The sequence below is a fragment of the Neoarius graeffei genome, chromosome 6 (genome assembly GCF_027579695.1).
Source record: "Neoarius graeffei isolate fNeoGra1 chromosome 6, fNeoGra1.pri, whole genome shotgun sequence".
NCBI classification, from domain to species: Eukaryota; Metazoa; Chordata; class Actinopteri; order Siluriformes; family Ariidae; genus Neoarius; species Neoarius graeffei.
Window position 1 is genome coordinate 93,977,137 of NC_083574.1, and position 16,211 is coordinate 93,993,347.

General features: G+C 40.1%; 1 protein-coding gene across 2 annotated transcripts in view; it reads left to right on the forward strand.

Annotated features, from left to right (window-relative positions):
- The window catches only part of tiparp (TCDD-inducible poly(ADP-ribose) polymerase), a 75,578-nt gene extending 65,388 nt beyond the window's left edge, over positions 1-10,190 (forward strand). For both annotated transcript variants that reach the window (XM_060924182.1, XM_060924183.1), the window contains exons 5-6: positions 6,103-6,363; positions 9,303-10,190. In XM_060924182.1, coding sequence (XP_060780165.1) covers positions 6,103-6,363; positions 9,303-9,750 — 709 coding nt within the window. In that variant the 3' untranslated portion in view covers positions 9,751-10,190. The remainder of the gene's footprint in view (positions 1-6,102; positions 6,364-9,302) is intronic.
- The last annotated feature ends 6,021 nt before the right edge of the window (positions 10,191-16,211 follow it).

Here is a 16,211-nt window from a genome sequence, read left to right on the forward strand (position 1 = left end):
GAAAGCATGGAAGCCTTTGTTCTGATTCAGTGCTACAACATCCCTTCATCCCGGATGCTCGATTATAAACAAACTCCTGATTTTACTTTGAAACCCAAGCCACGTCTGGGGCGAAAGCACTGCAGCTGCGATTGCACCGTTTCCCCTTTGCGTGTTAGTGATAAAACAAGATGTCTCCTGCTTGCCAGACGCCTCAGCTTTCGTCCTCTCGGGCCGTCTGAGCGTTTGAGCGTTCCTCTCTGATTGACGACTCCGCCCGAGTACACTCTGTACTTCCAGAACATTGTGACTAAATGGCACATCGGTGCTCAGCAGCAGCTTAAACGATGCCTCATGTACCTGTGTTTGTGGCCCGTCTGCCCCGCTGGCTCGCTCGGCCGGAGACACACTCCAGAAGAACAGATGGAGTGGAAAGGAGAAATGAAGAGAGAGAGAAGAGAAAAGTGTAAATTGGTTCCAGACCATTGGAGCTGAGTGAATGAGAGAGGAGCGTGACTGTTTGGGAAGCAGAGTGGGATTTTTTTTTTCATGCCAGACACATCATTTTTTTTTCATGAACTGCTGCATTTGCATCACTCCGATTTCATTTCAGCTTTACGGTTAATTCCAGCTCTCCACATTACGCCTCATAAAACAGCTCTCAAATCAAAATCGGTGTTGCAGAGCTTGTGTATTTGTCCCTTAGTTTTACAGACAACGCTAACTGTCTGTTTATTTATCTATCTATCTATCTATCTATCTATCTATCTATCTATCTATCTATCTATCTATCTATCTATCTGTCTGTCTGTCTGTCTGTCTGTCTGTCTGTCTGTCTGTCTATCTGTCTGTCTGTCTGTCTATCTATCTGTCTGTCTGTCTATTTGTCTGTATGTCTGTCTGTATCTGTCTATCTATCTATCTATCTATCTGACTGTCTCTATCTATCTGTCTGTCTGTCTATATATTTGTCTGTCTGGCTATCTATTTATTTATCTGTCTGTCTGTCTATCTATCTGTCTGTCTGTCTGTCTATCTATTTATCTGTCTATCTATCTGACTGTCTGTCTGTCTGTCTATTTGTCTGTATGTCTGTCTGTATCTATCTATCTATCTATCTATCTATCTATCTATCTATCTATCTGACTGTCTCTATCTATCTGTCTGTCTGTCTATATATTTGTCTGTCTGGCTATCTATTTATTTATCTGTCTGTCTGTCTCCTATCTATCTATCTATCTATCTATCTATCTATCTATCTATCTGTCTGTCTGTCTGTCTGTCTATCTATCTATCTATCTGACTGTCTGTCTATCTATTTGTCTGTCTGTCTGTGTCACCTATCTATCTATCTATCTGTCTGTCTGTCTGTCTGTCTGTATCTATCTATCTATCTATCTATCTATCTATCTATCTATCTATCTATCTATCTATCTATCTATCTATCTATCTATCTATGATATTAAAGGACAGGTGTGGGTCAGAAATCCTCCACAGCAGGAAAAAAAAAAAGTTTCACTGTTCACTAAGTTACTGTAAAGTTTCGATGTGAACGCTGTAAATCAGTCTAAACCACTCAGACTTCCTGTTTCAGCAGGAAGTACAAAAGCATACAGAATCAAATCACGGCCCTCAAACCATTTCACCTGGACTTAATCTAGAACTCGGCAGCCTCTGCGTTCTTCTTTTTCCTTTTCTTTATTTATTTTTGTTTTGCTTTCTTTACACAATGCTGCGAGTGTATGTGGGGCTCATGGTTAGGTGTGTGTTCCTAGCTCGAGGCCTGGGTGGTCAGAACAGCACGGTGTACGAGCAGCTTCACGGCAGGATGAGCACAGCATGGCCGGAACACCATGTGCTGTGAGTCCGGGGTGGAAACCTTTATCCTGAGCGGCAGTTTGTCAGGGTGTTGCTGCTCATACACACCTTTCAATACGGCTTGCCTTTCTTTCCTTTTCTTAATTTGTGTGTGTGTATCACTTTATTTCCTTATTCTTCTCAGAAATGTATGGGAAAAAAAAACTCCAGTGGGTTTAGGAGTGGCTGCGAACACACACACACACACACACATATACAGAATGGGGCAGGACTCAGTACAACAAAGGTTGCGGGTGACTCAGGAGGCAGTCATGCTGACTGAAGCAATCAGGTCTACCTGGCTGGAATGTACAAACACACACACACACACACACACACACACACACACGTTAGAGAGACAGCACAAACAATCATGACCCCAATCTCACAAACACCTGCGCTCTTGGACGCCATCTCAGACTCCAGACAGAAAATCAAATACATTTGGACTTCTTTTTTTTTTTTTTGTCACTCAGATTAGCACAGTGTGAACTTGTCACATTCACACGTCAGCGTAAATCAACAAAGAACTGAAACACACCCTTTCTGTAAAATGCCAGGCTAACTCCGCTGCTGTGCCTCGTCATGCCTGTATGGACTGGTATACCGGTTCAATATGGAAGTTGTCCTGACTTGCAGGTCACGTCTCCACTCTGTTAAACACACTCCCATTTTCAAGCGAAGTTAAAAACATGCATGGCGTTGGAATGAGGCATAAACTCCTTCGAATGATCAGGCAAATTTATAGCCACAGCCTTTTCACCTTGTTTACTCGTTTACGGCTCGGTTTTCTGTTCAAAAGTCTTAGTTACGTGACGTAAAGAAATGCTGTAGGCCAAAAATGGCTGAAAAAATAATTAAATTAAAAGTTTCAACATTAAAAATTACTATAAACAGTAATCAATAAGCCATAATAAATGAAAGAAAGTCCATATTTGGTGTGAGACGAGACGACCCTTTGCTTTAAAAAAAAATAATAGTCGTCTCAGGTCCAATGAGAGCAGTTTTATAAGGAAATGAGTGCTGTAGGTTTTACTAAGCATCTTACAGAACCAACCACAGTTCTTCCGGACACTTTGTCACACTCGTTTCTTAATTTTGCCCCTAAAACCCAGTAGCCTTCATTATGTTTTCTTTTTTTAATCTGAAAAGTGCTCTTTTATGGATGTAATATGCTGCTCAGGCATATTACAAACTTTTTTTTTTCCTGTAACATTTAATTTTGTGCTGAAAAATGAAACGAACGTTTGGAACTCTAAAATGTTTTTGTAACGTTTTGACTTGATAATGTACAAGTCATGAAATAGAAATCTATAACAAAGTTTGCATTTAAAAAAATGGGGGGGCTAAGACTTTTGCACAGTACTGTATGTGTATAACTAGCTAACTTGACAAAAAACAGTGATAGACAATTTGAAATCATGTTCATTCATAGTATATAGTTTCCTACCGGTTAATAATTTGTATTTTCTTTTAGCAATAATTATTTATTGCTTGCTAGCAGGTGGCTAATTAGCTAACATGGCTAATAGTAGCGCTAAACACATTCACAAATGGTTGTGATGGTCATGTTGTATATCATCAGTAGTTTACTTGCTATTTTTATTTATTTTTTAAATATTTAGTTAATTCTGAAATCCCAGTCATGTCTGTGTGTGAGAAATGTGAGCTAGGTTGCTAGCAGTTTGCTAGCAGGCTAGCTAGCATGGCTAGTGTTAAGAATAAAATCATGGTTGTTTTGGTAACCTCAGTTTTTGTTTTTGTTTTTTTTTTTAGTTTTCCTTTTGGTAAATTAATTGCTCATTATTTTTGAGTATTATTTATTAATAATGAATTCATTCACATGTCAATCTGTGACATATACTGTAGATGCTAGTTTACAGGCAGATAACTAGCCAGGTAGCTAACACGACTAAGCTAAAATCATGGTTGTTTTGCTAATGTTTGATTTTGACAGGCTGCTGAAAGAAATCACTGAGAAATAAATTGGAAAGAAAGTTTTTTTTTTTTAATTCATTAAAACTGATATCTGATAAATGTGAGCTAGTTTATTAGCAGATAACTAGCTAGCTAGCTAACATGACTAAGCTAAAATCATGGTTGATGTGCTAAAATCTGAAATAAATTTTAGCATATCAAAAATCAAATCAGAAATAAATCACTGAGAAATAAATTGGAAAGTGGGTTTGTTTGTTTTAATTCATTAAAACTGATACCTGATAAATGTGAGCTAGTTTATTAGCCGATAACTAGCTAGCTAGCTAACATGACTAAGCTAAAATCATGGTTGATGTGCTAAAATCTGAAATAAATTTTAGCATTTCAAAAATCAAATCAGAAATAAATCACTGAGAAATAAATTGGAAAGTGGGTTTGTTTGTTTTAATTCATTAAAACTGATACCTGATAAATGTGAGCTAGTTTATTAGCCGATAACTAGCTAGCTAGCTAACATGACTAAGCTAAAATCATGGTTGATGTGCTAAAATCTGAAATAAATTTTAGCATTTCAAAAATCAAATCAGAAATAAATCACTGAGAAATAAATTGGAAAGTGGTTTGTTTGTTTGTTTTAATTCATTAAAACTGATACCTGATAAATGTGAGCTAGTTTATTAGCAGATAACTAGCCAGCTAGCTAACATGACTAAGCTAAAATCATGGTTGTTTTGCTAATGTTTGATTTTGACAGGCTGCTGAAATAAATCACAAAGAAATAAATTGGAAAGAAAGTTTTTGGCTTTTTTTTATTATTATTCATTAAAACTGATACCTGATAAATGTGAGCTAGTTTATTAGCAGATAACTAGCTAGCTAGCTAACATGACTAAGCTAAAATCATGGTTGATGTGCTAAAATCTGAAATAAATTTTAGCATTTCAAAAATCAAATCAGAAATAAATCACTGAGAAATAAATTGGAAAGAAAGTGGGGTTTTTTTGTTTTGTTTTTTTAATTCATTAAAACTGATACCTGATAAACGTGAGCTAGTTTATTAGCAGATAACTAGCCGGCTAGCTAACATAGCTAAGCTAAAATCATGATTGTTTTGGTGATGTTTGATTTTCACAGGCTGCTGAAATAAATCACAAAGAAATAAATTGTAAATAAAGTGGGTTTTTTAGTTGTTTTATTTGCTAAAACTGATATCTGTGATAAGTGTAAGCTAGTTTATTAGCAAACAACTAGCCAGCTAGCTAACATAGCTAAGCTAAATTCATGGTTGTTATGTTAATATGTGTTTTTGACAGGCTGCTGAAACAAATCACTGAGAAATAAATTGAAATAAAGTGGGGGTTTTGTTGTTGCTGTATTATTCGCTAAAAGTGATATCTGTCATAAACGTCAGTTAATTTACGAACAGATACCTAGCTAGCTAGCTAACATGGCTAATATTAGTCATAAACTCTATAAGCTACGTTACATTTTGAAACGTTTGGCTGCTGTTAAATCAAATCCTATTTATGTGTATCTGTGACAAATGTGAGCTAGCAGTTAACTAGCTGATTAGCTAACATGGCTAATAACAGTGCTAAATAAAATCAGGGGTGTCTTGGTTACATTATATTTTGTCAGGTTTGTTATTTGTGAATAAAAATGGCTAATTTATCAGTATTATACATATGCTAATGCTGAATTCCAGTCATGTCTATCTGTGAGAAATGTAAGCTAGTTTTTTGAGCAGATAACTACTCAGCTAGCTAACATGGCTAATATTAGTGATTAAAAAAAAGTCATGGATGTTTTGTTAACATTATATTTTAATGAATAAATCACTGAGAAAATGAAATCTCACTTATGTGCATCTGGGATAAAGGTGCCCTATTTCAGAAGTTCAGAAACATAATTAGCCAGCAAGCTAACATGGCTAATATTAGTGAAAAACAAAAATAAAATACCGGCTGCTTGGTATTTTTTTTTTTTTTTTTTTTTGCGTCCTGGTGAATAAATTGCTATTTTTTTCAGTCTTAATTAATGATAATACTGGACTCTATCTCATGTATGTACATGTGAGAAATGTTGGATACTGTGCTAGCGTTTCGCTAGCTGGCTAGTTATTTGAGATGGCAGGATGAGCAAAGATACGAAGGAAAGATATTCGGAAGCATGTTGTAAATTTTACAACGTTTGTAGGTAATATTAAAGGTTTTTTCCCCAAGTAAAAAAGTTACAGTGTGAAGTTTAGAAATACAGAAAATGAAAGCTCATGAATTGAATTGAACTAAAGAGCTAACGCGTATTTGTTGATTTTTTTTTTTTTTTCAGGACTCTTGGAGGTCTCTGTGCTCTAGAAGTCGTCACGCCGCAGCCCCTCTCACCCACGTCCTTGTCGGGACCTCGGATTTTCCCCGAGACATGGGTTTCTATGAACCCTGAACAGGACTTTATCCAGGTGCCAGTGTCGCGCGAGGACCGCAGCTACCGCACCGTCTACAACCTCTTCCACAAAACAGTCTCCGAGACCAAATTCCGCATCCTGAAGATCCTCCGCGTCCAGAATCCGTTTCTTTGGGAGAAATATAAAAGGTAATGTTGAAGGACTCTATTGTTGCTAATAATAATAATAATAATAATGATGATGCTAATAGGTAAACCTGTGTCTTTATGCTAATCTGCAGCGTTAGCTTTCACTTTTCAGTGGTTGAATTTTCGCCTCGTGTCAAACTCCAACGCTGGAAAGACAACAGTGCATCCCGGAATGACTAGCGTTAGCTTCGCATGTGTAAAGAAGGCGCTCGCAGAGCTAGCGGTTTCACCTAGCATCTTTAATCTCCGCTGTTTCCTGTGCTGTTGTGAGCTGACGCTGATGTTGGTTTTGTGCTCTGGTATAAACCACGGTAACGGCCCTCGCGTTGTATTTGTAGGACGGAAACAGGTGTGTGTGTGTGTATGAGCAAGCATGTGAGATGAAGTTCAGAAGCGCATGTGAAATGTGGAACAAGCTCAGAGGAAGTTTGAGGGGGAGGAAGAGGTGCTAGGAGTCATACTGGTGTGTGTGTGGGAGGAACTTGATGTTGGGGTCCCAGGTTCCAAGCTGTTGTTGTTCTTTAATATGCCATCGCCATGGAAACACAGGTCTAGGGGGAGAGGTGTCAGAGAGGTGGGCTGGTGTTGGAACGTGTGTGTGTGTGTGTGTGTGTGTGTGTGTGTGTGTGTGTGTGTGTGAGTGAGATCATGCTGCATGTTTCGATGCATGACGTCTGCTGAGGTTGTGTGTGCATGTGCGTAGTCCTTGTGGGTTTGATGATGATGGTGGTGTGTGTGTGTGTGTGTGTGTGTGTGTGTGTGTGTGTGTGTTTGTTTGTTTGTTTAGACAAGCCTGTAACTCTGTAGGTACTTTTTCACTGCAGGATCACAGGAACTTTAGGGGCCTTTCCATCAAAGACATGATGGTTCTAGGAACCTTTTGAAAGTTCCTGCTCCACACTGACGGAGTTTTTTGTACTAAACATCAATAAAATCATCTCGACACCACTTTCTTTCTTTTTCTATTTTTGGTTTTTCACCCCTTTTCTATCTTTTAATCCATATTTTCTCTCTTTTCTCTTCAGTATTTTTAATTTTTTTTTCTGTTTTTCATCCCTTTCTCACTTTTCTCCCCTTTTCTCTTTTTGGCTCTTTTTATTTATTTTATTTTCTTAATTTTTTTCTGTATGTTTTCTTCTTTTCTCACTTTTATCATTTTCGTGTTTTTTTTTTGTTCTTGTTTTTCTCTCTTTTTTTTTTTTTTTACAAAACGTCAATAAAATCGTCTTGACACCACTTTCTTTTTCTATTTTTTTGTTTTTCACTCCTCTTCTATGTTTGTCTTTTTTCTCTGTTTTCTCTTTCTTGTTCAGTTTTTTTTTCTGTTTTTTTATCCCTTTTTCACTTTTTTCCACTTTTCTCTTTTTGGCTCTTTTTTCTTCCCTTTTCTTGGATATATTCCTCTTTTATCATGCTCATTCTTTTTTTTTGGTTGGTTTTCTCTCTTTTTCTCCCTTTGTATCTTTTTAAATCTCTTTTTACTCTTTTTTGTATGTAAAATCATCTCGACATCACTTTCTTTCTTGTTCTGTGTTTGTCTTTCTTCTCTCTTTTCTCCGCTTTGTCTCTTTATTTCTTTTTTCTCTTTTCTTAATTTTTGTTGTATATTTTCATCTTTTCTTGCTTTTCCCCCGTGTTCATCCTCTGTTTTGTTTCTTTCTCTTTTTCTATTCAAACTTCTTTCTGTCTTTGTTCTCTTTTCCTCCTTTTGTATCTTTGTTTTAGTCTCTTTTTCCTCTTTTTGTTTCTTTCTTCTTGCCTTTTCTCTCTCTTTGGGTTTTTTTTTTCTACAGCAACCTTGCATGTTGGAATTTTTCTATTTCCTCCCTTTCTGTCTCTATTTTCTCTCTTTTACTCCTTTCCCCCCCCCATCTGTTTATCACCGTTTTTCGGTACAGCAAGTGAGTGCTGCTGATGAAGGGAATTCGTTCTCTCTTTTCTCTCCTTTTTCCCCACTTTGTTCCTCTTTCATGTCCATCACTGATTTCACTGGTGAACAGAGTTGAAGGGGCCAGAAATAGAGAGAGATGTAATATGTTGTGTGTGTGTGTGTGTGTGAGAGAGAGAGAGAGAGAGAGAGAGAGAAAGACTGCTCTGTTGTGCTGTGACTAACTGGGACTGGTGTGTAGCTGCAGGGTCGCTGGAGGTCAGGCACCATCATGGCAGCATGCTTGGCGTAACCACACACACACACACACAACACACACTCCATAAGCAACAATAGAGCCCCATAGAGGCGCAATAAAACCCTCTTACTGGTGGAGTTTCCTCGGGTGTGAGTGCTTTCGTGAGTGCTTCTTATTTTTAGGGATATGGAGTAATCTCTGATCTGAGCCTTGTGGTCTATTAATGAATTCTCCGCCCTGTTCTCGGGTGAAGCTCCGTGAAATTAACGGCTGTGGTGTGCAGAGTTTGAGCTCAGCGTGAGCAGGAAGACCGAAAACATCTCGTGGTGATGATGACGTTGCCATTTTGTGAAGCTTTTACCCCAGGAAACCTCTAAACACTCCCGTATCGATCCCGGCGAGGTGTTTATAAACAGCGTCACATTTTCAGGACGAGTTTTGACTCAGGAAAGGACGTGAGACCTGAAAGACGTTTGGCTTTGTGTGCACCTCGGTGAACTTTGACCTGGGAGTTCGTGAAGCTCAGCGGCGTGAGCGAATAGAAAACATTTGTAGTAATGCGGAAGATTCCAGAAGCAGGTTCTTACGTACGTTCGAGCAGATATAAACAGTCGTTCCATCACCGGAATGTATTATTATTATTAAGAACAAAATCGCAGCTTGTGTTGTTATTGAGAAACTCCGAAGTGTGTAATGTGTTGTCCTGGAGATGTGTTTGTGGATTGTCTTCAGGCTGTAATTATTTGCATAATGTCCCAGTTCTGTGGAACGTTGTGTGGTTAATCAGTCCTCTCTCTCTCTCTCGGGTCACAGGAAGAAGGAGTACATGTCGCGGCGCATGTCGGAGACGGAGCGCCTGCTGAACGAGCGCCACCTGTTCCACGGCACCTCGCAGGACGTAGTCGAGGGCATCTGCAAGCACAACTTCGACCCGCGCGTGTGCGGAAAGCACGCCACCATGTTCGGCCAGGGGAGCTACTTCGCACGTCGGGCGGCGTATTCGCACAGCTTTGCGCGCCGCTCGCCGCGCGGCCTCCACTACATGTTCCTCGCCAAAGTGCTGACAGGAAAGTTCACGGTGGGAAACCCGGGCATGCGGCGGCCGCCCCCACTGTGTTCTCACCAGCCCACCGGAGACCTCTTCGACTCGTGCGTGGACAACTGCGTCGACCCGCAAATCTTCGTCATCTTCAACGACGACCAGAGCTATCCGTATTTCATTATCCAGTACGAAGAGGTGGCCAACACCGTCGCCATCTGAGTCAACGTTCACGACGCGATTCGGGTTTGCAGCGAACGTGAATGCGGATGTGGACGTCACAGACGGTACGGACCGTTAATCCGGCAGCGTGTGCGTGCATGTTTGAGGAACTGACTTCTTCCAGGCTTCCGTTCTGCACCGGCATGTGTCCGAGGACGAGTCCGATCCCGCTTTCGGTTCTACGACGCACAAGTGGAGGCTGTCGGGCTTTTTTTTTTTTTAAACAGACTTGATGCCGACATCATCGAAGCATTGACTATTGTTTTGTTTTGTAAAGACTCCTCCCCCTGCCCCACCCACTCCACCTCCCCACCATCCATTTTCCTTCCATACTTAATTCGTTGTACATACGCTTTCCTTGTTTATATTTGAACTGTGTGCCTTTTGTTCATAAAAATTATTTATGTTAGTTAACGTAACAAATAAAGATTGAAAGTGAAGATGCGGTTGGTTTCTCATGTATTAATTATTCCTTCGCTCTGTTCCTTCGACAGCGCTAGATCCAATACACGGAGTTTACTGAAGCTTCGAAATGTGTGGACTTCTACTAGCTTTATTACTGAAGATCACCTCAGTCCATTCTTCACTAGAAAGTTAAAGGTTATTACGGATGTAATGTCTTTTTTATACCCTCGCTCAGGGAGGATACTGGTTTACCTCCGTCCCGTCTGTCTGAAACACCTTTTTTCTCAGCAATTACAAATCATAGCCACTTGATATTTGGTACCAAACTTCAGCTTGGGGTTCTGTACCGTGTAGACCGTTTTCAGGTCTGTCGCACATTGACTTCCTGTTTACCGACAATGTATTTACGAAACCTATAGCGTGCATTTCCAAAATTTTCCTAACACTTTTCTCAGCAACTACAAATCACAACTGCTTGATTTTTAGTACCGAGCTTCAGCTTGGGGTTCTATACCGTGTGTACCATTTTCATGTCTGTCGCACATCGACTTCATGTTTACCGACAATCTATTTATGAAACACATAGCGTGGATTTACAAAATTTTCATAAAATTTTTCTCAGCATCTACAAATCACAACTGCTTGATATTTGGTACCGAGCTTCAGCTTGGGGTTCTGTACCGTGTAGACCATTTTCAGGTCTGTCGCACATCGACTTCCTGTTTACCCACTGAATGTATTTACGAAGCATATAGCATGGATTTACAAAATTTTCATAACACTTTTTTCAGCAGCTACAAATCACAACTGCTTGATACTTGGTACTGAACTTCAGCTTGGGGTTCTATACCATGTAGACCGTTTTCAGGTCTGTCGCACATCAACTTCCTGTTTACCGACCATGTATTTATGAAACATATAGGGTGGATTTTGACGCTATTTCAAGAAGCAAAATGCTACTTCAAAATGACCGTTTACCAGGATGCTGTTTGAAATCCCTGCCGAGAACACGGCTCTTTGCTTCCTTGTTTCAGGGTTTATTATTTGTTGAAGTCAACATAAGTGTCCTATTCCTTCGATTGCTTGCTTTCTGATATAAGGGGATATGTAAGTGAGCAGTAGCTCACAGTTGATCTTGTTTAAGTTTTTTGTTTTTTAATAGTTTGTTAATTAGTGATAATTAAATAAAGAGGAGTGCACTTCCTGTACACGTGTACGTACGGTACTGTAAGTCAAGGTGTCATGCTGTTGATATTAGACAGTGTGAGTATCAGTGTAAAGTATCAAAATAAAGAACAATGTCGTAAACATGACTGTCAGAGTAAAACACATTTCAGGAGACGTACAGTAATTTATACTCATCTTTTGTAAAATATATTTAATATTACTGATGAAAAAACACACAGCTCTGTTATACTACTTCATTTTTATTTCATATATATATATATATATATATATATATATATATATATATATAATGGAAGCTGATATATTAATTAATACAATTCCTTCATTCATTTTGTCATAAAAATATAATTAAGTCCAAAAAAATCCTACAACAATACAATTCATAATTTAAAAAAAAAGGAAGATGAACTTGACTATCTTTAAATGTAAACATTTCGAGGTCATGTTCACATCAGATCAGATCAGATTGGACTTCTGGTTGAGGCCACGTTCAATTTATTGTATTTTTTCTCTCTTTTTTTCTTCATAATGAAAATGTAGACTGTTTTCCTGTCCTACATTATGCAATCTACTTCTAATAAAACATACTTGACAAAAAAGTAATCATTTTCAGATAAAAAGGACATTTTAGAGCACTTCATGCTTCCAACTGCTGACGAGCTTTATGGAGATGCTGATTTCCTTTTCCAGCAGGACTTAGCACGTTCCCACAGTGCCAAAACGACTACCAAATGGTTTCCTGACCATGATATTACTGTGCTTGATTGACCAGCCAACTCGCCTTACCTCAACCTCACAGATAATCTAAGGGCTATTGTCAAGAGGAAGATGAGAAACCCCCGACCCATACTTTTCAGAAGTTGGACCTTTAAATAATATTCAACGCGTCTTTATCTTTTCAAAATTCTCTCAACATCTTCCGTATTTAACGAAGCAAACCTGGCAGCCATGTTTGTTTACAAATTGTCTCAGTCGCTCGCTCACTAGCGCGGAAGTTTTACGTCTCCGACGTGTGACGTCATGTTGAATATCGTAAACCATATTCAACGCTCATTCTCCATCCATTGGATAGAGTGGCGTAATACACACAGGATAAGCGATATGCTAACAATATTGCATGCCATCGAACCAAATGAACGAAACGTGCTCGAAGGGAATAGAACACACGTTTTCATTCCATGGAAAAAGTGTCCTGTATAGATAGTAATTCTGTTCTGTAAATCCTTTCTTGATTGCGCTTAGGAAATATTCAAATAATTTGAGAAACTGGATTTCTGATTTTCACGAGCTATAATTTCTAATCATCAAAATGAAAACCAACCAAAAAAAAGCTTGAAATATTTCACTTTATGTGTCATCTCATCTCATTATCTCTAGCCGCTTTATCCTGTTCTACAGGGTCGCAGGCAAGCTTGAGCCTATCCCAGCTGACTACGGGTGAAAGGCGGGGTACACCCTGGACAAGTCGCCAGGTCATCACAGGGCTGACACATAGACACAGACAACCATTCACACTCACATTCACACCTACGCTCAATTTAGAGTCACCAGTTAACCTAACCTGCATGTCTTTGGACTGTGGGGGAAACCGGAGCACCCGGAGGAAACCCATGCGGACAACATGCAAACTCCACACAGAAAGGCCCTCGCCAGCCACGGGGCTCGAACCCGGACCTTCTTGCTGTGAGGCGACAGCGCTAACCACTACACCACCGTGCCACCACACTTTATGTGTACTGAATAGAGAATACATGAACGTTTACCGTGAACTTTTTCCACAATATTGTAATTGTTTGAGGATATACAGAGTATATGGAATACTGGGAATAATGAGAGGATCTCGAGGCTGTTTAGCTGATACAAGAGGTTGGAGGAAGTTATAAAGGGAAAGGATTCAACAAGGAAGGTGTGTGTGTGTGCATTGAACAGCAGTATTTTTTCTCCATGACGTGACCCGAGGCAGCTCACTCCACTTCAGACATGTTCCTACACTTCCCCCATCGTCCGTCTGCTAGAGATTTGGAATGTTTATGATCTTCCTGTTTCTCTGAAAACGGCCTTCGTTAGCATCACGCGTGCCTGTGTGTGTACGTGTGTGTGTGTTGTCAGTTTGCGTAAGCAGACTCTGAGGCTGAACAGTAGCAAGCGTGCGACCCGAGCAGCCTCTAATGGAGCTGTGAAACGTGATCTGATCCAAGCCTGTCCGTCTGATCCGCTTCCCTCGCTCCATCTCTGACTTTTACTGCGAGAACTACATGAACACACTCATGGAAGGGCGTTTGGGAGAGAAGGAGAGACGGAACCCTGTTTGGTCTGTCGTTCTGTCTTTCTCTTTTGTGCTCTTGATCTCTTTTTACTTTCTCTCTCCGCTCAGTCAGTGGGCTTCTGCGTTCCTGATCTCCGTGGTTAATTAATCCCAGAGGTAGGAGAGAGAGAGAATGCTGCAGCAGGGGGAACACACACCCCACCCTGTGAGCCCAGGAGACTTCATCTTCTCCCCTGTTCTCTCTGTGGTATGCCTGACATCCCTCCTTTTCTTCCTTTTTTCGTTCCTTTCTTTCTCTCGTTTCTTTACACGATCCGAACACACAAACTGTCTCCTCACACAAGGATACTTTTTTTTTTTAACCAGCTTCCTGGAAGATTTCCTCCACGATTTGACGTCGACTCAAAAATGCGGCTTTTACGTAAAAGTTTGCCCAATTTTTCTCTCGTTCGCACTCTTTTATTCTTTTCCTGTTCCAATATTCAGTCTCTTTTTCTGGCCCCGAACGCCCAAGCAACTCGGGATCTGGGAGCAGGCTGTTTGTCTGCCTCACTGCCCTTGTGGAATAATCGCTGGCACACAGCCGCTCTCATTTAGGAGCCCTGGGGGACGGAACGGCTGGGCCAAGCAAGAGTGCGTGCTTGTATTTGTGTATGTGTGTGTGAGGGGGAGGGGTAAAGATTGTGAAGTCATCCTCACAAGCAAGGCCATCGATCACGACTGAACTGCGAAACAGAAGCCTGATGTGATGAGTCATTGATTAGATGTTTCCTGGAAAATGAAATCGGATTTTCAGCCCCGGATCCTGTTCTGGTTCGGTCACATGTGACTGTGAAAAGGTTTTTTAAAAAAAAAGTGTGTGAGAGAGAGAGAGAGAGAGAGAGAGTGATGAGTGCTAAGTGACATGATGTGTAACATGTGGTCGTGTTTGTTTGAATGATTCACAATACAATCCAGTAGTTGAGCTCTTTTTGTATAGCTGCGTAAACGTTATATTCCGGGTCACGGTTTGAAACTGGCGCAATCACGAGAATCTTGAGATCCAGGCCATGCCGGACTGAATCCCCCGTACTTCCTGTTCGGTCCGTCTCCGTATTGTTTCAACGCCACCCAGCTGCAACCAATGAACATTCCAGGCCGCTTTTTCCATCTTTTCAAATCTCCGCCATAAGCCTAGAAGAGAGACACGGAACGAGGGCGGCGGCACAAATAAGGACCTCAGAGCTGCAGGTGAACTTTGCTTGACCCAAGAAACCTTTGCTTCTTGCCACAAGGAGGATGTGGCTTTTCAGGTCAGGGTCAGTTCACGGTGTAAAGTTCAAGCTTGGGATTTTCATCCGTTGCTTTTTGTGCCTCTCTCTCTCTTTGTCATTCCGTTCCTCTCCTGTAGTTTGCATCTTCCACCAATACACCTAGTAATGCTACGTGTCACATCGCACGTTCTCTCTCTCTCTCTCTCTCTCTCTCTCTCTTTGAGTTGTCTGTCATCTTCTCTTTCTGTATTTGAGTTTTCAAGCATTTCAGTCTGACTCACACTTCCGGGCTTATTCTCGTCACAAGGGTAGAAGGTGACGATATATTCGAACATCCGTTCATGCGTCCTTTAAGACAGAACATATACCAGTGCTCAGAATTAGAAACCATTTATCAGACTTACGCACAAGACATAACATGCCGTTTTTAGGAGACGATACATTTTCTACTTTCACAACAAACACTGTGAGGTTTAAAGACCTTTAAAGGCCCGGCTCACCCTTCACCCACCTGGAATCAAGAAGCGAGTGTGACAAAGTGTCCAGAAGAACTATTGCTGATTCTGTAAGACGCTCAGTAAAACCTACAGCTCATTTCCTTATAAAACTGCACTCACTGGACCTCAGACGACTATTTTTTTTAAAGCAAAAGGTCGTCTCACACCAAATATGGACTTTGTTTCATTTATTATGGCTTACTGATTACTGTTTATAGGGTTTTTTTTAATATTGAAAAATTTCATTTCGTTATTTTTAAGCTGTTTTTGGTCGACAGCATTTTTTTACATGTGATTAAGACTTTTGTACAGTTCTATATTCATATAAATATATACAGTGGTGCTTGAAAGTTTGTGAACCCTTTAGAATTGTCTATATTTCTGCATAAATATGACCTAAAACATCATCAGATTTTCATACAATTCCTAAAAGTAGATAAAGAGAACCCAGTTAAACAAATGAGACAAAAATATTATACTTGGTCATTTATTTATTGAGGAAAATGATCCGATATTACATATCTGTGAGTGGTAAAAGTATGTGAGCCTTTGCTTTCAGTATCTGGTGTGACCCCCTTGTGCAGCAATAACTGCAACTAAACATTTGCGGTAACTGTTGATCAGTCTTGCACACCGGCTTGGAGGAATTTTAGCCCGTTCCTCCGTACAGAACAGCTTCAACTCTGGGATGTTGGTGGGTTTCCTCACATGAACTGCTCGCTTCAGGTCCTTCCACAACATTTCCATTGGATTAAGGTCAAGACTTTGACTTGGCCATTCCAAAACATTAACTTTATTCTTCTTTAACCATTCTTTGGTAGAACAACTTGTGTGCTTAGGGTCGTTGTCTTG